The sequence below is a fragment of the Anser brachyrhynchus genome (genome assembly GCF_964034855.1).
Source record: "Anser brachyrhynchus genome assembly, chromosome: Z".
Taxonomy (NCBI): domain Eukaryota; kingdom Metazoa; phylum Chordata; class Aves; order Anseriformes; family Anatidae; genus Anser; species Anser brachyrhynchus.
The window spans coordinates 23,194,853-23,217,857 of NC_137697.1; the positions used below are offsets into that span (position 1 = coordinate 23,194,853).

The 23,005-nt window shown below is 39.1% G+C and overlaps 1 protein-coding gene across 4 annotated transcripts in view; it reads left to right on the forward strand.

Annotated features, from left to right (window-relative positions):
* The window catches only part of DOCK8 (dedicator of cytokinesis 8), a 92,934-nt gene extending 71,407 nt beyond the window's left edge, over positions 1-21,527 (forward strand). For all 4 annotated transcript variants that reach the window (XM_080573783.1, XM_080573784.1, XM_080573786.1 and 1 more), the window contains 15 exons: positions 2,188-2,284; positions 3,551-3,685; positions 5,264-5,416; positions 6,571-6,729; positions 7,537-7,637; positions 8,095-8,287; positions 13,000-13,143; positions 14,033-14,164; positions 14,974-15,108; positions 15,646-15,735; positions 16,783-17,019; positions 17,659-17,802; positions 19,333-19,439; positions 20,342-20,509; positions 21,142-21,527. In XM_080573783.1, coding sequence (XP_080429909.1) covers positions 2,188-2,284; positions 3,551-3,685; positions 5,264-5,416; positions 6,571-6,729; positions 7,537-7,637; positions 8,095-8,287; positions 13,000-13,143; positions 14,033-14,164; positions 14,974-15,108; positions 15,646-15,735; positions 16,783-17,019; positions 17,659-17,802; positions 19,333-19,439; positions 20,342-20,509; positions 21,142-21,202 — 2,056 coding nt within the window. In that variant the 3' untranslated portion in view covers positions 21,203-21,527. The remainder of the gene's footprint in view (positions 1-2,187; positions 2,285-3,550; positions 3,686-5,263; positions 5,417-6,570; positions 6,730-7,536; positions 7,638-8,094; positions 8,288-12,999; positions 13,144-14,032; positions 14,165-14,973; positions 15,109-15,645; positions 15,736-16,782; positions 17,020-17,658; positions 17,803-19,332; positions 19,440-20,341; positions 20,510-21,141) is intronic.
* Positions 21,528-23,005: the final 1,478 nt, after the last annotated feature.

Consider the following 23,005-nt stretch of genomic DNA (forward strand, 5'->3'; position numbering starts at 1 on the left):
TTTTGCCACATTAAATAAGTTGAGCTGGGTTTGATGTGCAGTGTTAACGGAAGAGTTATTGGCAGGAATAGGGGAAGGTGATTCCGTTATGAACATTTTTCTTGTTGCAGTTTGTAAGTTATGATGTACCAATACATTTCACCTTTTCAGTACTTGTGCACAAGTACTTGTACACAGGTGTACGCAAGTACTTGTACACAAGTGAGTGTCTAGGCTTATTGAAAAACATATTTTCAAGAAAGGTTTTCTACTAACAGTATTTTCATATGATGTGTGCTAAGTTTCTATAAGCATGAAACTTATTGCTTTTCCCTAAAGGGGCTGTGCATAGATCATTTTCCATAGATACTTGCTTGAATTTTGACTATGTGACACACAATGGCCTCTCACCAGTCCAGCTGCTCTGAGCTCTGATGGTATTCTTCAACGTGTGTGAGCTTGAACTGAGAATACTGGGTTGTGCTCTGCTCAGCAACTGTGTTGTTGCCACCTAGCATTCATCTGTGATTATCACACACATTTTTGAACACAAAGATTGTTAATTAGGAATTTATTTGAACCTTAAAAGAGTAATCCTTCTGCTGTCTGTCCAAGATTGGAAGAGGTGCAGATCTTGTGAGGATATTCTTACTTTGCCTTGAAAGCAGCTTGCTTTCCCCCAGTTTCACTGAAGCCAGAGCAAGCCAGTCCTCAAGCAGCAGCTCTACAATATCTATTTGTATTGGTTCAGTTAAACCACTTAAATTACAAATTCTGGTAAATAAGTAAAGCTCTTCATGTTGTCAAGGCACTTCTGTTTCATTGTGCTTGTGACTATGGTATGTGAGATCTTTGCTCTCGTCCTTTGTGGATCCCCATAGAGTACCTCCTGCAGGTAAGGTGTTTGCAGGGCATATGTGGCATGGTGAGTTTGCACGTGGCCACTCAGCCTGTTTCTCCTTGAGCCCAGCATAGGCTGGGATGGGAGCTGCAGATATAAGCTAAGTGTGGTGTCAAAGAAGATCCATTCAGCATGGTTACTGTGTAAGACTGCGTGGTTGCTGGAAATGGTTCAAAGGACTATGTTGTTTGCTTGATTTGTTCAGTTCTTACTCGTATTTAGCAATCCATGGCCAGCTTCTTGGCAGGCCCTTCTGTTCTTCATTGCTTTGAGTCACTGTAATTAATAACTGTACTATTGTCGTGACTTCCTGTCCTGGCCCTCTCCAGATTTACCTGGTTGTGCCCCAAAGAATGGCTCTTTACTTTTCTGGTTTTCTTTTTGGGTGTGACTCCACTGGGCAGAAAAGGGAAGCAAACATAGCAGAAAAGCCACAGATTATTAACTCACTCAGAAGTGTGGTTTTAAGACTGTTCATCTATCCAAGAAATACACCTTTGGGTGCTCTTGGCCCAAGTCAGAGCAGCTCTAATCTCAAGCTTTAAAGAGTAGCTTCAGGCCATGCAATAGCCCATTTCCGAGTGGTTTAGGAAGTAGAATAAAACCTCCTCTTTGTGTTTATGGCATGTCTGAAAATACACAGTTGTTAGGAGTTGAGCCCCAAGCTCAGAGTGCTCAGCTGAAGGGGAACTGTATTACAGATCTCATCCTTAGGTCTCAACTAAAATGGTGTCACATTGCCATACTTTCTGTCTTTGGGAAGTGCTTCAGACCTCTCTTAGGTGGTCTGGGGTGCTGCTGCACTGACCCTGCAGCCATGGGACCTGCTGTCTTGTATTGTCAACGATCCCAAGAATCAGCGTTCTTGAGTTCTTATATTAAGCACTGCTGCTATGGCGCTGAAGCTGTTTCCCCTCTGCCAAATGCAGCCTTCTTTCCTTTTTTTTTTTTTTTTCCATTTTGGGTTTTCATGTCCTGCTAATGCATTCAGAAATATCTGCCTAGGTTATTGAACAATGGAGCGTGATATTGAGGGTAGAGTAGCCAAGAAGGAAGCATCAGCATCTATTTGACCTATCCAGTGGACTAGTTTTCAGGTGTTCCCTTTAGAACTTGTAACCTACAGCATCAGCTCTCCTCATTTGACACCATGGTTCTTAAGAAACACTGCTGAACACTGTTTTCATTGTTTGCTCTTACAGGATCATTCAGAATACCATCATTTGTATTTTGCTTTCGTTTAGATAGAAGGTCATCTAATTCCTGTGATACTTGCTGTGTGCTTTAATTAGAACTCCTTTTTGTAGGACAAAAGCAGAGCTAGATCAAGAAGCTCTGATCAGCGGAAACCTGGCAACTGAAGCTAACCTGATCATTCTTGACATGCAAGAGAACATCATCCAGGTGGGAAACTGCAGAGCTGGCTTTGTACCAATCCCTGCTCCCTCAGAAGTCAGTGGAAGCAAGCCTTTATGTTCTTAGGCATTGCAAATTGTTTTCATTAAAGACCTCCTATAAGCTTGTATAATTGGGGTGGGGAAGTGGAGTGGAGGGGAAGAAGACAAGGATGAATTAATTCAAAGACAAAACTATTGCTTTACACTGGTGTCACAAGCACTTTCTACTATACAGCATTACGCTAGTGTGAATGAAATGGAAGGCTACCCCCTTGTCTTCAGCTGATGTGGCTGAAAGCTGTTTCAGCTGTCTTACCATGACACAGGAGTTTGGAGAGGATGAGGAAAGAAAAATTTTCATTTATGTTAGGAATGTATCGAAAGTTATTAGTAATTTGGAACTGGGCTGGTGGCCAGCCTTAGGTCATACTTTGCTTCTCATGTGATCCTGTGAGAGAAAAGGATTTAGCCTTGACTCCCACAGAGTGCCTGATGCAGGAAAGGATCTTCCACCAGCATGGAATGCTTCTGAAAAGGATGTGCTGATGTTTCCCCCTTAACAGCAGTGTAAAGAACTTAACTTGCAGGAGTCAGATGAAGCAAAATTTCACAGTGGAACTGTGATAGTTAACTGTGCCAGGATGGTTTAGGAAAGAAGCTCCAAAGTCATGGGTATTGGAATACTGCTGTTGGAGCAACATACATATTAATACATAACAAAGAGAAGACTTTGTTCTTCAAAACTTGCTAACTGAAAAGCATTTAGCAGATAGTTGCAGTACCAGGCATGATTTTTGCATGACACTCCTCATAGAGCCTTGTGTTCCCAATATCCAGGTTGTGGGTTTGATCAGAGCATACCAGTATGCCTGTATAGCATGTATGCCCAGGAAATGCATGAGGGAAAAGGCTGGTGCATGGCCACCAAGGAATCACTTCCTAGTCCAAGGTGCATGAAAGACTGGACACAAAGTGGACAGTGTTGCAAGAGTCACTGCAGAAGCTGGCTGAGCTTAAAGGTGCATTGGGGGTCTGTGGATATTGAGAAATGTTGGAAACATTTTCACTCATCTTCCTGATCACTACAAAACTGTTTTGAGCTTCCTTTTCAGCAAATATTAACAAATTAAAAAAAAAAAAACAGAAAAAACTGTGATCTCCAAGCTGCCGGATGTGTCTTGTGGACGGGATAGTAGAACAACCAATTCCTATGTGCCAGTTCACTGCTGAATTACCTAATGCAGTTATTGTTGTTTTTCTCCTCCGTGTGTAGGCAAGCTTTGCGGCAGAATGCAGAGACAATCTTTTGGGAGGAGTTTTGAAGGTCCTGGTAAATTCTCTTGGCTGCGATCAGAGCACCACTTATTTGACTCATTGCTTTGCTACACTCAGAGCACTCATTGCTAAGGTATGCTCTTGAAATACTTCTGTTTACATGCTTCCAGTCAAGTTATCAGAGCAGCATTTCTAGAGCAGAGCTGTGTGCATTCACTCACCATTTTTCCTGTGGCATTCACTAAATATGTTTTGCATATGTAAATACCAATGCCTGTCTGTAGGGACACGGAGAAACTTCTCCAGTTGTTGCGAGATTATTTCATTGACCACAAAAAGTGGACTAACTGAATCAGAATAACTTCATGATTCTAGCAGTTTACTCTTGAATATAGAAAACTCACTAATAAAAAAGGTTAAAAAAATCCATCTAATCATTTTAAATACTTTTTGATTTTAATTAGGAATCTTAACTCTAGGGACTGCACAGATTCCATGAAGTAAAATGAGTTATTATATCATCAAGACCACTTTCCAATCTAAAATCTGGTAAAGATCCATTCACCTACAAAGAAAAACATTTCCAAAAAGGAAAAATCTGTGAAATGCTTTTTTCACCTAAACGTTTCTAAAATGCAAATAATAAACAGGATACTCCTGTCCAATTAATGCCTGTCTGCTGTTAGATGTAGATTGGATGACAAAGCCTAATTATAGGGTAGGTATATGAGCAGTTATGAAACTCATAATTATGTTTTCATTGTACTTTATCTTTGAAAGCTAACTTCCAATTAAAATAATGAATTTTGTGAAGCAATCGTTATTTCATTGAAATAGATCTTCCAGTTAAGCTGACTCAGTTCTTTATTTTATGAAGCAATCATTCCAATTATTTCTGTTACACCTTAGGTATATAAATGTTATTTTATAAACAAATGAAAATGATAGAACCCTGTGCCAGCAGGTTTGTAATATAAATTAGGCTTAAAACAGTGAGATAATCAAGTGAAGAAAGTTTGAGGACTGGGAAATAGTCCTGCAAATGAGAAATAATATCCTGTATTCTGTTCACACACCTTTATCAGTCCAGTCTATGTACATACGGTACTGGTGCATCTGTGCTGTATACACTGACATTTTCTTAGGACAGACATCCTGTCCCATGGGTTTGTTGTCTATGAGGTGTGTTGAGGAGACGCTTTAAAGGAGGGTCTGGATGAAAGCTGGGCAATTGAAGTTTTGTGGCATACCGTAGGAGGGAGAACATGCTGGAGGGCTGAGGAAGGGTAGGGTGTTGGTGCAAAAAGCTAGTAATTGCTCCTTATGCTTAAGGAAATATTTGCATGTTTCATCAACCATTATATATTCTGAAAATAGCAACTCTCCATGCTTTTTATGAATTTTGCAATATTTGATCTTTCAAAATCTTCTGGAGCCATGGGACTCCATAAAAAAATTTATTCTCTCTCAATCTGTTGCTCTTTATTTAAACACTAAGGCTATTTTAAAACCTTTCTTTTCTGTAAAAAGCCTTGGAAATGGAACCTACAGAGGCACAGAAATCAGATGTCTGTATCAAAGGATATAAAATATCTTTCTTGCAAATTTTAATCTTTGTCTGAATCCTGTGATTTTTGTGCGCTAAGCACAAATTCATATTTTAATGGCCAGAAATGTGAGTAATGAATGATGTATTCTTTGTTTCCCTTAGTTTGGAGATTTCCTGTTTGAAGAGGAGGTGGAACAGTGTGCTGACCTGTGTCAAAGAGTTCTCCACCACTGCAGCAGCAGCATAGATGTTACACGGACTCAAGCATGTGCTACTCTTTATCTCCTCATGAGATACAGCTTCAGCTCTACCAGTGTAAGATTCTGAGAACAGCAGTATGTTTTGTGACATCAATTTTGTGACCAAGTGAAAGTAAAACTTAAGTTGTGATAACACATGGGAAGCATCTGCAGATTAATATGTTGTGCTGTTTCACATACATGAAGTCAAAGAGGTGCCTACAAGTGTAGGGGAAAAGTAGTTTTAATTATTGTTCTGTCTTGTTTAGGAAAATGTGATTTATTTTTTTTTTATGCAGTATCTGTAAATGCATTTTCAAATAGACTTCTGTTAGCAAGGGCAAGACATGGTCTAGGGATTGGGCTGGGTAGGTCAGGTTGTTGTTTGGACTTGATCTTGAAGGTCTTTTCCAACCTAGATGATTCTACGATCCTGTGATTCTATGGGTAAACAACACTCTTCAGTTTTTCTGGTATTCTTTTTCACTCCTGTGTCAGAACTGCTTAAACCTAGACCAGTTCTACTCTAATGCATTTACAGCCTCAGTGGAATGACTGTATTTAGTTATTAATGTGAATTTTCCACTTGCCCTTTTGTGTTGGGAACAGTAATCTAGGCTCTGACTGTACCCATGCATACAGAGCAAAATGCTTATTTTATGCTTGTAGATTCCTAATGTCCTAGCCTGTAAGGACATTCATTAGCATTTTAGATAGCATCTGATTTTACACAGTATTTTTCTAGTATTTTTTCTAGTTTTTACTTTTAAAGCTTTGAATATGTGAAAAGTGTTGGCTTTGCAGGAGCGGAATATGCCTCTGAGACAGTTAACCAGCAAGGCATGGTACATTACCATGTGAAGCCCTCAGAGGCCTTTTGCTTCCTAGACTTGTTTCCAGAATGCTTACATAGTCCTGCTGCCTCTCCTTCTCTGTGGATGGCGTGACTTATGTACCTGCTGACCTGTCCAGAGGGGAAAAGAAAAGGGCTTCTGACTTTCCCCCTGTCTGAAGCAAGCATATGTATTCCAAGGCACATTCTTGCCCCAAAGCATGGACACATCAGAGTCAGGGTTTGCTGATTCTTACTTGCCTGAGCAGTGATTTTATCCACTCAGTGTGGGCAGGGAAAAGGGTGTTTGGTTTATTCAGGAGACAGAGATATGTGAACTGATATGCATGGTGTGGTGTAGCCATCATTCTCTTGTTTTTGTTTTTTTCTTCTGAAAGAATTTTGCAAGAGTGAAGATGCAGGTGACCATGTCACTAGCTTCTTTGGTTGGCAAATCACCCGAATTTAATGAGGAATTCCTTCGACGTTCCTTACGAACCATCCTGGCCTATGCAGAAGAAGATGTGGATATGCAGGCAACGCCATTTCCCCTTCAGGTCAAATCTTTTGTGATATCTGTGGCTTTATATCAGAGCTTTCACATAGCAATGTGCTTGGAGCAAGACCTATAATCTTGGTCTTCCACAGTAATGAAAATAAGGATGCAGGAGTTATTGCCTGAGCTTATCTCTTATGCAATAATAAGCAGGACAAAAGTGGAGGATGTAATTTTGTAGAATAAACTCTTGGAAATTTCCATTGGAATCACGTTAGAGAAGAGTTATCTCTTAGCTTTGTGCACATTTTTTTCCTAGACTCCAGCAGGAATTGTACACTGTAAGAGTTTCCCAAGAAGGAATCTGATTAATTATATTTTCAGACAAGTAGCACTATGAAAGCTTATCTCCCAGTTTATAAGGCAGGAGTAGCAATAATGAAAAACATTTCAGACAAGTTCCAGGTGCTTTGCTGAAACTCTTAAAATAACTTAGTTTGTGTTGAAGACTTACAAAAACACCTGCTTTGTTATCAGATCACAGTTCAACTAAAGATGAACTGAATTAGCAGGTAGGTTTGTGCTGTTTTGCTTTGTTTATTTTTTTCCATTCAGAATTAAACTGATCACAGGGGTCCAACTCATTTTGATTCATTAAAATGTATGTATAAGATTTACTATGTCAGCAGTGTTTGCTGCATTGAGTAGAGCTGGAAAAACATACCTAGTAGCAATTCAGCATCCTGTCATTTCCTTGGCTAAGAGGAACTAAATGGGAATAACTTATCATTTGGTGAAGATGCTGGTGTTTTTCTAGAAGGGAAAAAAAATGCGTGAGAAATTCATGTTGATCTTTATATTACTGCAGGTAGAGGAGCTGCTGTGTAATCTGAACAGCATCCTGTCAGATACGGTGAAAATGAGGGAATTTCAGGAAGATCCAGAGATGCTCATGGATCTCATGTACAGGTGAATCCACTTACAGTTGTTACTGAGGAAATTCTGCAGTGAGGTGAGCACAAGAGCTGTGTATGTTAGGGACAATCTGTGGACAAAACCAATGGCTGTTCTGCATGTACACTGCTACTTCAGCACAGCTGACCTCTCTCAGGGGGCCCAGGCAGGATGGACAGTGTTGCAGTGGAGCCGTGGGAGGTGGCTGGTGGACATGGGCCTGGGCAAGGACAGGAGTCAGGGACTAATGATCACCGAAGGGTCCAGGATTCAGGAATTTTACTCTCCTCATAATCTCTCTCTGTCCTCGTTCCTCTTCCCTAGTTATTTCATTTGCCCAGTGCTCAGTGAATCATATTCACGGAATAAAGAAACAGGTGTCCGCTTCCATTTACCCTGGAACTATAGGGGTCCTTTCTGTTATTTGAGAAGAAGAGATCAGTCATATCTCCTTTCTTCCTCGTGTTGTTAGAATTGCTAAAGGATACCAGACATCGCCTGACTTGAGACTGACTTGGCTGCAGAATATGGCAGAGAAGCACACCAAGAGGAAGTGCTACACAGAAGCAGCCATGTGTCTTGTCCATGCTGCAGCACTGGTGGCTGAGTACCTCAGCATGCTTGAAGATCATAGCTATCTCCCAGTGGGCAGTGTCAGCTTTCAGGTAAGGAGAGGATCCAAAGTTCTGACAGTATAAGGCTGGGATGATCTGTCATGGTGTGTGTATTTCTTCCTGTGTTAAAGCAGAGTAAGAGTGCATGTATGGAAAGGAAAAGTTACAGTGAATCCATCAATGCTTTTGATAGGTTGTGCTTAAGATTTATTACACTCACTGATGAAAACTGGTACTGTAGTATCTCTCTGTCTCTATTTTCTCTTTGCATCCTTTGGATGCTGTAATCTCACGTTTGCCAAATAGAACCCTTCTATTATCATATATCTTTTCCTAGGGTTGTTTCTTAATAACTAGAGATGAATCTTTCAACCTTCTTTCGGATAAGCTAGGTAACTGGAGTTACTGTGTTCTTTTAGATATGTTCTCCAATTCTTTGACAGTCCTCTAGTTACTAACCAACATCCTTCTGAGTAGTGAATGGCATAATCATATTAGTCTATAAGCAGTAAAAGTGTCCCATAAATTCTCTAACCCTGTGAAGTACCATCTCTCAGTTTTATCTTCAAAGACTCCACTGGTTGTTTTGGCCTTGTTGAGCTCATTTCTCAGTGATACATTGATCTTTTCCAAAGAATTTTTGTGGTTTTTGTTTGTTTATTTGTTTTCTTACACACTTCTTTTCTACATCTCATGGATAAGGAAGTCATTCTTTATTGTCACTTAGACATTGTGAAATGCAACTATTTATTTGTACATAGTTTGTCAGATTATGCAGTTTTAGTTATCCTTACCTGAACTAATTTTTGTGCCAACTTAGTGAGTTTATCACTTTTTTTTCCACACATAATTAAAAACCAGAAATGACTGTACCCTTAAAATATCCCCATGTGTAGATTATTCATTTGTGATTATTGTCTAAGACATGTGAAGATCTATCTAAGACTATTTTTCATTTGTAGCATTTGCTGCAATGCTTTGGAATCATTCTAAGCAATTAATAGAAATGTTGTGCAGTACTAACTCAGATGTTGGATAGACATCTGTTGTTTGGGCATTATTGCCTTTGTCAGATTATAATCTCTTTAAAAGTAGAACCTGAGTTTCTATAGTCTGTGTTGATTCAGATTAATTACAATCTCTGATTTTTTTTCCTTAGTAAAAGTTTGTATCAGAATTTCCGCTATTTTGTCTGGAATGTAGCCTGATAAACCTACCAATGGCTGCTTATCCTGTTCGCTTTTTTAAAAATGTAGTCCCCAAAAGACATTTCCTCCTCTGGAACTTCTCCAGTTTTCCAAAACATACAGCAACTCAGTACTAGCTGCATGAATACCCTTTTGCTTAGTTCATTCGAAGAGTTGAGGGGCACATTTTATGATCCAGGTGATTTTGAAATGGCTAACACTAGTAGTTGGTACATTCATCATCCCTTGGTATAATCACAACACATTTGCTTTTTCCCTTCAGAATAGTAAATGTGAATATTATTGAACCACATGGCATTTTGCATTGAGTTTAATATGTTGGGGAATAGTATTCACAATTCCACCTTAGCAATCAGGCAACGGACTAGCATTATTAGAATTCCTTTACAATTAGTACACTGGTAGTTACCTGTATATACTTCTTACTGGATAATATTCTGGCCATGGATTTACACTTCTGCATCCCTTATTCTTTTGCATCCCATATCAGTTTTGCATTCCTGACTTGTAACTTACAATAATTATTTCTATTTTCTTCTTTCCTCCCTACTTGTTTTATATGATTATCGTCTGCATGTAGGTGAAATCTGCATTCCTTTTCCAAGGTCTTTCTGCTCCCAGTCTACCATGAACACTTGTAATCTTGCGCAGTTGACCTTAATGCAATTCCTTCTTTCCTTCCTCCCAGACTGATCAGATGAATGAGTATGGTTCCAGTTATTTTAGAGAACTAAAGTCTATTCTACAAGGCACTAGAGAAGTTAAAACTTAGGAGTTAAGAGTATCTTAGACAAATCAGTCTCCTTTGTCAAAATGCTTATGTAACTACATTTGCTAAAGGAACAGTTGCTCCATAGGGGAGCGGGAATTAAATGCCTTAATGACCAGAAACCCAATTACAAAACTCTTCATCTGACAGCATAATTTTAAACCTCAGTTTGCTCAATGACAATAATTAACTATAATAGCACTTCACATTTTTACAAAGCTTTTCAAGAGAGGAGCTCCCGTTCTTTACAAACAGGTTTGTGTTTTGTAGCACCTGTGATTACCTTGTTCAGATGACCTCTTTAAAAAAAGAATAACACTACTCAAAGTGTCCCAGCTTTACCTGGAGTTCCAGATCTCACCCACTGATTCTTTCTGTATCCATTTCTCCATTTAGCTTGAATATGGAATTAACTAGTATTGGTGATATGTATTCAGTTGTGGAATTGAGAGAATTAATGTGTATAAAAACTATTGTTCTGAATGAGCAGAAGTGTTATCTTTTTATATACGTATATATGCATAAAAGAGTAAAGTGATGTAGCAAAGAATTAAACGAGTTGACATAGGTCTCTTGTGACAACTCCATTAACATCCAGACAACTGGTTGTCAGTGATATAACACTTGTCCTTATACTGTGCCAGGCAAAACTGTATATGCTCCCATCTCTGCAATCATAAAACTATCCCTGGAGATTAGCAATTTGTGTTTGCAATAAATCACCCTTACAAGTGATGAGGAGGACTTAAGGAAACCATGAACTACATGTGGACTAACTATAAAGTCACTTTATATTACCACAGACAAGGTCCTAGTATGTGTACGTCTACCTGCTGAGACACATGGCTAATTAGCCTGGGCCTGGTGTCAGGCTAATTCAGCTATGCTGTTTTAGGGATCTAAGTTGCAGTCTTCCTTCCTAACATGGGGATAAGGGCCGATGATCACTGTCAAGCCTCTTGAGTTCACAAAAGTGTCACTTTTCCTTAAAGAAAAATAGGTCCATGAGGTCCAAAATAATTGCAAATAATATATGACATAACTTATGTATTGCCTTTATCATATAGTGACTTACAAAATTCTTCCATATGGAAGGTAGATCAAGGTTAAAGGTGAATGAGGTATGTCCACTTTGCAAAACATCATACTAGCACCAGAAATATGTCATGGAGGGTGGCCTCCTATTAGAACATGTGGATTGTAAAACATGGAAATACATGTCTGACATAAGTTATTACAGATTTAGAGCCAAAGAAGAGATAATTAATGTCTGTGATTTTCTTGGTTTTCTCTCACAAATAAATCACTTCTCTGGACACTTTTCCCATTGCTAAAGAAAACAAAACAAGAAAGCCCTCAAAAGCTGCATGCCACTCTCTGAAAACAGTCTTAACGGCTACTGCTACAGAAAGCCAGGAATTGAACTGTAACGTGTTGTATGAGTTTCCCTAGATATGTGCCAGGTATGCCAACTGTGGTTTATGTCACTGTCTTCCATGACATGAAATTGGTAGGTCAAAAATGGCAGGCATTGGAATGCTAAAAGGTGCTGCAGTTTTCCCTCTGGCTGAAATTCAGACACATTCTTAACTCCTGCAGATGCTGTCCTGAGCTTTGTGCTCACCCTTGCAGTGGAGCTGACATGGTGTTCAGACTAGACACGGTAATGGCAGCATGGCTGGAGTAAATTTCACCTGTGGAGGAATAAATACAGCTACAAAATCCACAGGGAAAAGTCCTGTGTTGCTAATGATATGTGATGCCAATTCCTTATCTGAAATCTGATCAATAGTAACAGCCCTCAGTGTCTCTGCAGTTTTATAAAGATGTCTTTCAGGAGTCAGATAGCTAGCCAACTGGCATCTATCCTGCACTCAGATAGATTGCCGTTGTCAGTTCTGCTGAAGTGAGACACCATGACACCAAGTTAACTTCTTTTAATTACTAACAAATTGAACCCTAGGATTACTGCTGCTCTTGAAAGTCACATATGCTAGTTCCATATTGTATTTGCACATATTTTAATGTGCATTTACATGTAGTTCTATATATTCTAATAGTTTTTATGTTGGTTCTACCCAGTGTCATTAATCCAAAGGGATCCTGAAGAGCTGTGGACTTGTTACTTTGTGGTCTAGAATCTCAAAAGAGTGACTGACACTGCATAATTTACTTAGTTTTATTTAAACACACGATAAGATCAGTAACTTTAACAAAAAAATGAGTAAATTGTTTAGGATCAAGGTGTAACAGGGTAGAGGCTGAGCCAAGAAGGAACATTCCAGTATTATAGTTCTTAGAATAATATCGTATATGTTCTACTTCTTTGTTTGCAGAAGTTGTAAAATTAACAACTTGAAAATTCAGCTTATTCAAACAGCTCACAAGAGACCTGATGTACAGCCTGAATTTTTTTCACCTCTGAGGTAAAAGAAACTGAAAGGGTATGGCTGCTAGTGACCGCTGCAGCATAGGAGATTCTGTGCATTGCAGATCCAGGGAAATCCAGCTACCAAAGGAAGGTCAGTTAGTGATCTACAGGAGTTTGCCTTTTAAACCTGAGGCGAGAAAGTTTAGGATTCTTCTAAAAATCTCCTGATCTGTCATCTGTGAAGATTTATGATGTTCCATTTGCTTCTAAATAAGATTTAACTATTTACCCCCTGGCTGCACTTCCATCTCATTCTTCTTCCTGTCATATAAATATGTTGAAACTGTTTCTGCCTGGGTCTTTACTGTAGACTATTGCTCTTGGATCCTGATTTTTCTACTCTGATTTATTTTAGAACATTTCATCTAATGTGCTGGAGGAATCTGCTGTTTCAGATGATGTTTTGTCTCCAGACGAAGATGGTATATGTTCTGGGAGGTATTTTTCAGAAAGTGGTCTGGTAGGGCTACTGGAACAAGCAGCAGAACTCTTCAGCACGGTGAGTGAGGGCCAAAAGCATGGGGAGATGTAGAGGGGCTATGCCAGCTTGTTTTCCTGCACACAAGGAATGGCAGGCTTACTGCTCAGCCAGGCTCCACAGATCTGCCCCACTGCAGATAACAAAGGAAGGGATGCATCTTGTGGTTGACCCAGCCTTGTCTCAAACAGCTCCACATAACACACTTTACAAGTAGCCTAGCTCAGCCACGTACCCACCTCTACTGTGGGGACTACAGGCAGCATCAACAGAAAGTGATTGACTTTCTGGCTGATATTTTCATGGGATGGTACATCTTAAAAAAAAAAGGGCCTGCTTAAAATACAGATTTTATGAAAGATGTGAGAGTTACTGCTATGCTTTCACACAGAGTATAACCACTGACCTAAAAATCTACCCTTACTATGTAGAGAGTCACGATGTTAATACTCAACTAGCTCATTGCATTGCTGCAGTGGTAAAGAGCATTATTTAGCATCTCTGAAGAAATCATTTGGGTTCCTTTATTGCAGATGCAGATTTTGTTGCTCGTTGGTCTCAATAAAGCTATACACACAAAACAAATCCATTCCCTTCTTCTCACCTAGAACTCTAACTGTTCTGGTCCATAACCAGAAACCACGTTCTTCACACAGGAATTTGGGGCTGAGAGCTCAGCAGATCAGAGATCCAAATTTGATCCAGTTTTTGGTTTAGAGCTACTTTAAGAACTACTCTTCTAGTATTATTGGATTTTAGAAAGCTAAAACAAATTACATAACAGATTGAAGTCCCATAAATACCCTTTTCAGCCTGTCCATTGGTATAGATCCAGTTCCTTTTCAGAGTGCCTGAGGACTCATTTCTTTTCTTCTATGTTTTTTTCTTTTTTTCCCTTTTTTTTCCCAAGGGAGGATTGTATGAAACTGTGAATGAGGTGTACAAAATTGTCATCCCTATACTGGAAGCACATCGAGACTTCAGAAAGCTTACCTTGACACACAGCAAGCTACAGAAGGCCTTTGACAGCATTATTAATAAGGTACTTGTAAGGCAAGGCAGCACTAGCAAGACAGGTTACTGGGTTGCACTGTTTGTTTATGACTGGTGATAATAAAATGAAAACTGGTATGAACTAGATTCATTTCCTTTTTGTAATAACAGCTACCATCTGCTTTGTCTTACCTGTGAAGTACACTCTACAGTGAAACAGGCTCTATTCTCCCTGTAAGAAAAAGAAGAAATGAATCTAAAACTGTTTTAGAGTTACAGAAGAACATCTGAACAGACCTAGAAGAAGAAATTGCCTGATTCAACCTGGCCACATCGACTTAAGAAAAACAACCTTCTTGTCCATTAGCTAGTATTTTCAATGCTCAAATAGAAGAAAGACAAATGCCTGGCTGAATTCTCAACATGCGTGCTGCCCCCTAATTTCTCTACCTCCAGAAGCATTTTACTACTGAGTCTAGTCAGTTTCAAGTTCTTACCAACCATTGCTCATTGCCAAATTTGAATTTTGTCAAGTTTGATGGAATTAAAAAAACATATGAATATATTATTTTGTTTTGTAAAAGTCACTTCATGGTCAGCCTAAATTTTAAGTTAGGTTTCAGTCAAATCTGCCCTTCACCTCTATGCTTGCTTTCATGAACATGTGCTTCTAATTCATTGGCATTGAAAACACATAAAACTAAATATGACTCTGAATTATGGGAAGATGTAGGATTAGTAGGTTTTCAGTTGTTTTCAGTACATCAAATTGAAAAAAAAAAAAAGGCATTCAAAGTATTCTATGTTGCCATTGAATAAAAAGTAATTGTAATTTTCCTCTTTTTCTGCATCATTTAGGGTCAAAAGCGAATGTTTGGAACTTACTTCCGTGTTGGTTTCTATGGATCTAAATTTGGGGACTTAGATGAACAGGAATTTGTTTATAAGGAGCCTGCAATTACCAAACTTCCAGAGATTTCTCACAGATTAGAGGTAAAGAAAAAAATGTTGTGATAATATAATCTCCTATGCTATGTCATACTTTCTAATGAATGTGCACAACTCTAATATTATTACTGATATACAGAAATCAATCACAATCTGATCTATACCATAGATTATTCCCTTTGTATATATCCTTTCTTTTATAGCCTTTTTACGGCAAAATGATGAAAGTGATCCATTCTCAGTACCTTGAGGCCATGTCGCTAATGGGAAGATTCATGATATGTTGAATGATTTGATCTAAACAGGCCGAATATTTGCTTTGGTACCTTTTCAACTTTTTCTTCAAACTGCAATGTTCTCTTCTTCTCTTTTTAGCTGGAGCTTTACATTTTTGTGAGCAGCTCACACTGAGCTTTGTCAATAAGGTGCCTGAGCCTGGCCAGCTGTTGTTCATGAAGCAGTGTGTTTACTGTACAGAGCCCAGAAATAGTCATAGTTGCTCCTTTTCCCTAGAGACACTTAGGTCAATAGCTTTGTATTAAGGACTTAAAACACTCTGGAATAATTCTGTTTCTTTTCCAGGGATTTTATGGCCAGTGTTTTGGGGAGGATGCTGTGGAAGTGATTAAAGACTCCGCTCCTGTAGACAAAAGCAAGCTGGATCCTAATAAGGTAGGGAAAGTACTACTTAGTTGAGTACTTCATCACAGAAGAGAAAGGGAGAGAGAGGGATCTCCTTCCTTGAAGCTTTTATATTCAAACAACAAAGCACAAAAAAAAAAAAAAAAAAACAAAAAAAAAAACACTACAGCTATACCTGTGTGACTAGGGAGGTCCTTAAAGCCAAGAGAGTCAACCATATCCTGGGGTGCATCAAGGTAGCCAGTCAAGCAAAGGGATTGTCCTGCTTTTCTCTGCATTGGTGTGGCCTCACCTCAAGTACTTTGTGCAGTTTTGGACACCACAATACAAAAAGGACATAAAACTATTAGAGAGCATCCAAAAGAGTGCTGTGAAGATGGTGAAGAGTTTAGAGGACAAGAGGTATGAGGAGCAGCTGAGGCCCCTCGGTTTGCTCAGCCCAGAGCAGAGCAGGCTGAGGGGAGGCCTCATGGCGGCCTGCAGCTCCCTCACGAGGGGAGCGGAGGGGCAGGCGCTGAGCTCTGCTCTCTGGGGACAGCGACAGGACCTGAGGGAACGGCATGGAGCTGGGACAGGGGAGGGTCAGGCTGGGTGTTAGGGAAAGGTTCTGCACCCAGAGGGTGGTCGGGCACTGGGACAGGCTCCCCAGGGCAGTGGTCATGGCACTGAGTCTGATGGAGTTCAAAAAGCATTTGGATAACACTGTCAGACACATGGTCTGACATTTGGGTGATCCTCTGGGGACCCAGGAGTTGGACTCAATGGTCCTTGTGGGTTCCTTCCAACTTGGTATATTCTATGATTCCATAAAAGCTTATGTGAAAGGCTTGGTTTGGTAGCTAGTCACAGCAGATGGAAAGTTGAAGCTCTGATCTCCAGTCCCTGCTCTTGCTCTGATTCCTGGAGTTATGCTGTGCCCTCTCCAGAGATAAATTTTGTCAGCTCTGGAGAAAAGAAGGAGCTCTGAAGGATTTGCAGCTCTGTGCAGTTCCAGACCATGCTTAGCCAAGTGTGAACTATGGGATATTTCATATGTACCATTCCTTTACTCTTTTCATTGTATTCCTCTTCTCTCAGGCATACATACAGATTACTTTTGTGGAGCCGTATTTTGATGAGTATGAGATGAAGGACAGGGTAACTTACTTTGAGAAGAACTTCAACCTCTGTCGGTTCATGTACACTACGCCTTTCACCATGGATGGGCGCCCTAGAGGAGAGCTTAGCGAGCAATACAAGAGGAACACCATCTTGACAACAATGCATGCTTTCCCCTACATCAAAACTAGAATAAATATTATCCAAAAAGAAGAGGTAATTGGGTTTTGAAGACAGATCTACTTTCTCGGGGGCTGAAGGAGTCTCTGGGCAGAGGGTAGGGAGAGGGGGAGATTTTCAAATTCTTTGCTTGACAGAAGAAAAGAAAGCTGAATTTTTCAGACATTACTCTCATAAATTGGAATGGCATAGAATAGGTAGAGAAATGCAAGATGAATACTTACGGTGAAACAGAGAGGATGGAGGATATACATCCTTCTTTTGACCTCTGAGTTGCTGTGCTGGAGGATACGTGGAGCTCTGTTTATGGCTGTACTTCAGCTGATAAAGCACAGTTAAAGAGTTAAATTGGGCTCAGAGCTGCTATAGAGGCAAGGAAACTTTCTTAGCAGTAGGAAGTGGAAAACTCTTTAAGACATAAAATCAGTAACTTAGGATAATAATGAGTATGTACAAACAGGGAGTCTGATCCAAATCCTACTCTTGCAAGGTAAGACGTCAAAGAGTTGTGGATCAGATGGAGCATTTATCAAGACGGCATTTAGAAAGAACAGTCTTCCTGGACTTCACAACTACTACTCTAACATGGATTGATGGTAGTTTTATTGCCAGATTTAGAATGGTTCAACTGTGTATATAGTTCAAGTAATGAAGAATCTCTTCCATTTCCACTAGTTTATTTTAACACCAATTGAAGTTGCTATTGAAGATATGAGGAAAAAAACACAGGAACTAACTGCAGCCACAAACCAAGAGCCACCAGATGCCAAAATGTTACAAATGGTTTTGCAGGGCTCAGTTGGAGCCACTGTAAATCAGGTAAGGGATCAAAATAAGCCAGATGAATATTTCCTGCATAATGCTCTGCACTTTTTCCGCAATAATCTCTTGCACTGGGACAAGTACATTTAGTCAGACACATTTAGTCACAATGTGCATTTAAACTTTATCCCTTGATACATAGTTCTTGTATTCTGTACAGTCATTAGGACTTTCTGCTCATAGATTTAGGGAGCATAAATAGTTTATCCTCCATTCATTTGCAGGTTTGTGCACGTGCATACACTTTCCAAGTCCTGGTTGAAAGCAGAAACACTAAAATGCTTAGACATTGTGTTTCTGTGATATTGCCACCCCAGGTGATATAAGAAGTGCTAGATACATCTCATGAGAGCTTGGTTCTCAGGTCACAGAGCCTCTAACATGGATTAGATCAGCTGAGGTATGGGTGTCAGGTCTAGGAAATGCTCTAAACTGACATAACATGTCTCTGTTGACAAGAATGGTCTTCCATGCTCCCTTCGTGTCCACAGTTCCTTCTTTTCAAACCAATACAGATGCAGAGGATTTCTCTGGCAGAGGGATAAAAAATTAAAAATAAAAATAAAAAAGAAAAATGAAAGGAGGCAATCTTCTCTTTTATTACTCAAGTAGTTCTCAGCACAGTTCCTTCATCAGGTTTGCTATGTGGTTGTGTCAAGTAGAGGTGAAGTCAAGCAGAGGTGGGAGTGTTTCTCCTGGCAAAAGTGTTTGTTGAAGTGCTGTGTTGGTTGTAGGTGCAGATACTCACATAAGCCTTGTGGATTCATCCAAGGATTTTCTATTTCTAACACACTAGCCATCTCAGCCATTTTGTTCACTCCAGATGCGTCCTCAGGGAATTAATATAATAATAACTCTGCTGTGGGATCATCACAAACTGACAGTTCACAGAAAATACATGAAGCCAAATACATGGGTGCTCAAAAAGAAAGCTGAGATGTGGCTATAATAACATAAATATGCCCAGTAAAAATAAATAAATAAATAAATAAACCTGAAAGGAAAGAATGGAAGTCAGCATTATTTGCCTTTTCACAGGACTTGGTTTCTTTGCTGAAAGCCTAAATACACTTGGTTTCTCCAGATTCTTCATCAGCCAAAGCCTCCAGTATGAAGTAAGATGCAGTTTTGAGCTTTGGAGAGTGGCACCTTTCTGCCCTGGGCTTATCTAACTCCCTTGAGGTCTTTGTAATACCAAGCATAAGGAACTGTGTTTCTCTCATGTAACCAGATTTGGTGGTACAGCTACCCCAGATCTTCTCTATTGACTAGAATTTGTTCTTTCTCTTCTTTGTGGGCCTGGAGGAGAAATAAAAGGAGGAGAGGATAAAATACAATAGGCAAAAACTCTAACAAAAATAAAATAGGGAAAAAACAAGCAAAAACGTCCTGTTCTCATGACTGTGCATGGTTTTATTTTCTTTCATAATTCTACACATGAAATAACAAACAAAATAACCAAACATGTGGTCTGTTTTCAGTCTAAGCAGATGTTTTTCTGATATTTTCCTTTGTTATTCCTACAAGGGACCGCTAGAGGTAGCACAAGTGTTCCTGGCTGAAATTCCAGCAGACCCCAAACTTTATCGACATCACAACAAGCTGAGGTTATGCTTCAAAGAATTTATAATGAGGTCAGTAAAACAAAACTGAAATATTGAATTGCATCAATAGTGTCAGTAATGGCAATAATGCAACAGTAATATGACTGTGTAATTAATTATGCAAACTAGAACCACAAATCCTGACAGCTCACGCTTCAGACACTTGGTGCAGAACTTGTCTCTGCTTCATGGTCAGTGCTTTGGTGGGTTTTGCATCCCAAATGAGAGTAAATTTTAACACTTCAAAAGAATTATGTAGAAAATAAGAGCTTAAATTTGTTTTATCTTCTGATATTTTAGGGAAATTGAGCACTTAAGACTAATGCTTTGATTTTATTAGAAGATATTTATATATAGGAATATAAATGTATAAATATTTCTTATATATATTTATATAAGAAAATGTTTGACCCTCTCAGGACACGTTGGTAGTGGTAGACACATACGGCCTTTGCTTTGAGATATGCTTGTAAATTTTAATAAGCATACTCATGTAGCAAGATACTTATCCTTTTAGTCCAGACAAAGCACAATTGCTGAAGGACAACTCTGAATAAAATCAGAATGAGCCTTGTGCATATAATACTACTGTCAGATACCGTAGCTGCATGTGTTGACAGTAAGTTGGCCAGTTACTCAGTATTCTGCAACCATTACATTTATTTTGTATTATTATTGTTTGTTGTTTTGTTTTTATTTTTATTAGCTCTCTCATGCGTTTCTAATTTCCTTAAAAATATTACTTCAGTTTGTGTACTTGGACAGAGATTTCTTACTTGTCCTTTATCACTTTCAACTTGACCAGATATCACAGGAATGGCTGGCCTGGAGGAGCCAGCAACTGGCCTATTCAGATTACCTAATGCAAAGTTAATGAGTTTAGCAGAACTAGGTGATACATGTCATACCTTCTTTTCTTTCCTTTTGTCTAGGTGTGGTGAAGCAGTGGATAAGAACAAGCGCCTTATAACTGCTGACCAGCGGGAATATCAACAAGAACTCAAAAAGAACTACGGGAAGCTGAAGGAGAACCTTAGGCCCATGATTGAGAGGAAGATCCCAGAGCTGTACAATGCTGTAGTGAAAGTCCACAGTACAAGGTACAGACAGGGCAGGACTTTCTGTTGCAGCTATACAAAAATATGCCTTTTTTTTTTTTCAGGAGGAAAGGCAGGTTTACCAGCAGCAAAAAACAGGCCATAATACACACTGTCAAATTCATACTTGATGAAAGAAGTCTGCTGACTTCCACTGGAGCAGAATGTAGTATTAATTGTGTTTCTCAAGCACTTCCATCATGGATTAGGGACTGATGTCATTTTAATGCACGGTGACAAAAGACTTCCCCTTCAACCTGATCAAGTGTATCTTAACCATTTCTTAAACACTTGAAGCCAGATAAGAACATGTATATTTTGAATGTATGGCACCTTGTGGTGTTAGCCAGCATGAAGTAAGAATGATTCTTTCACTTCCAGATAACATAATCCAGTCTAGTCCCATGACTGAGACAGAAGAGTCTTTATTTCTGCTCTTTACTGAAGAATATATGCTTGTTCACAAATCCACTGTGTCCAGTGCGGGGTGGGAGGGGAAGAAGGACTAAGCCTCTGGCCTGCAAACATGTAACATGTTTCAGCTGGTGATTGGGAAGCTGCTCCTTTTCACGGTGCAGGTATTTCCTGGATTTTTTTAATTTGCAAATTTTATTTCTGGATCCATTTCATTGCAGGGAATCTTTTCATAACCACAGTTTTAAGAAATATGATGCCCAGAGTTCACAGAGCACCTAAGAACTATCTGCTTCAGCCAAGGAAGAGCTTCATGCCAGAAGCCAGAAGTGATGGAGTATTCAACACCAGTGAAATCAGAAATCTCCTCTTACAAGATAGCACGTGCTCTTTCTGGACAGCATGCATTTAAATGAGATCTCAGAGAACTGTGGGATGACTCCAAATCAACTATATCTCATAAGGGCTTGGGAAAAAGGGGGAGCTTTTTAGATGCTTTTACATTTATTGTGAAATAGTCGTGTAATGCGGAAGGGGCAGAGCATTGCAGTGATCAGTGGCATGAGATTGGTCACCACTGGCAGGCTGAGGTTTGGCTGAGGTGTTACATGAATCCAAACAAGATGTCTAAGAGACTCTGAGGAATGACGTCTATTTATGTTCCTTTTCCAAGACAGCATTTATCCATGTCCATTTGGCACTAAAACACATTCTGCAAGTTAATCACATGCTTAAATGTTTTCTTAATGAGAAGGGACATGGACCCCTGCTCAGTGTTCACTGAGCTGGAGCTGTAGGAAGGAAAAATTCCTTCAGTTTCTATCACCAGTTTCCAACACAGTGTTCAACTGCAGAGAGATTTCTGCACAAATTCTCTTACCAAAGCTCAGAAAGCAAGTAGCAAAGAGTAATTCTTATAAATTTTTTTATTTTTTCTTTCTTCTGTATGAAAAGTATGTACATTTCCTGTGAAATGTAGAGACAACTACCTGACATGTTGGATTTCTTGTATTTCTTAATACTCAATGTCATGTTTAGCAAAGCTAATAAGTAATAGCTTAAAAAGGAGATGCTAAGCTATGACTGATTTTTATTATGTAATGCTCTTACATAGATAACCTTATTCAAAATTAACTTCAAAAGCACACAGTGAGGGTTTCCTACAAAGCACTTATGCAGGCTTTACTGCATTTAAAGATAAATTACCATGTAATTTATAATGCCTAATGCTTAGTATTTTCTGATCCCTGAGCAAGCATCTTACTAAATAGTCTTTACAACACTTTTCTGAAGTGAGGAGACATTGTTACTATTATGCAGATGGGGATGTTGTTACACAGAGATTTTAAGACTTCAGAACTCATTTAGTGAGGCCATGGCAGAACCACAATTTGCACTGTGACCTTGTTTACTGTGTAATGTTTGTGTTTTGAAATAAGTTCCCCTGATGTTACTTCCTTTCTTCTATCTTTTCACTGTTTGGAAATGATAGTTCAGTGCTGATTCAAGTAACCAATCCTATTTGCCCAAGAACATAATTTAATGTTAAAATTAAATGAAATAGTGAAATTAAGGAGTTTTTTTTCTACATACATTGTTTTAGAAAATTATACTGAACCTTTTCAGAGATCGTGTGATTCTCAATACAAAACCTATTTGCTGTGTCAGTATAAGGTAGGCTGAGGCTGCTGCTTTTAGTGGAAACATTTTGACTTTTTATGCTCATCTGCAGCCTTCCCAGAAGTCCCTAGGAATTCCCTAGGAATCTTCCCAGCACTTCCATTGACATCTGAGTAAGCCAGATTTTGCATGTAATATGCAGAAGATTCACAGAGATGGTCTAACAAGACGAGGTGTGGAAACAAGTTAAATAAAATACTGCACTTATACAGCACTTAGAGTGTAAGGAAATACTTCCCTTCTCATTCATAGTCTTGTTAAATGTAACAATCAGAAATAAATACTGTGATTTTGAAGTGAAAGCATCCAAAGTTTGTAAATATATATATATACTTTAAAAAGCTCAAAGGAAAAGATGCCTCCATGGAGTGGCTTTTCTATATTAAAGCTACTGTGAAACAGTTT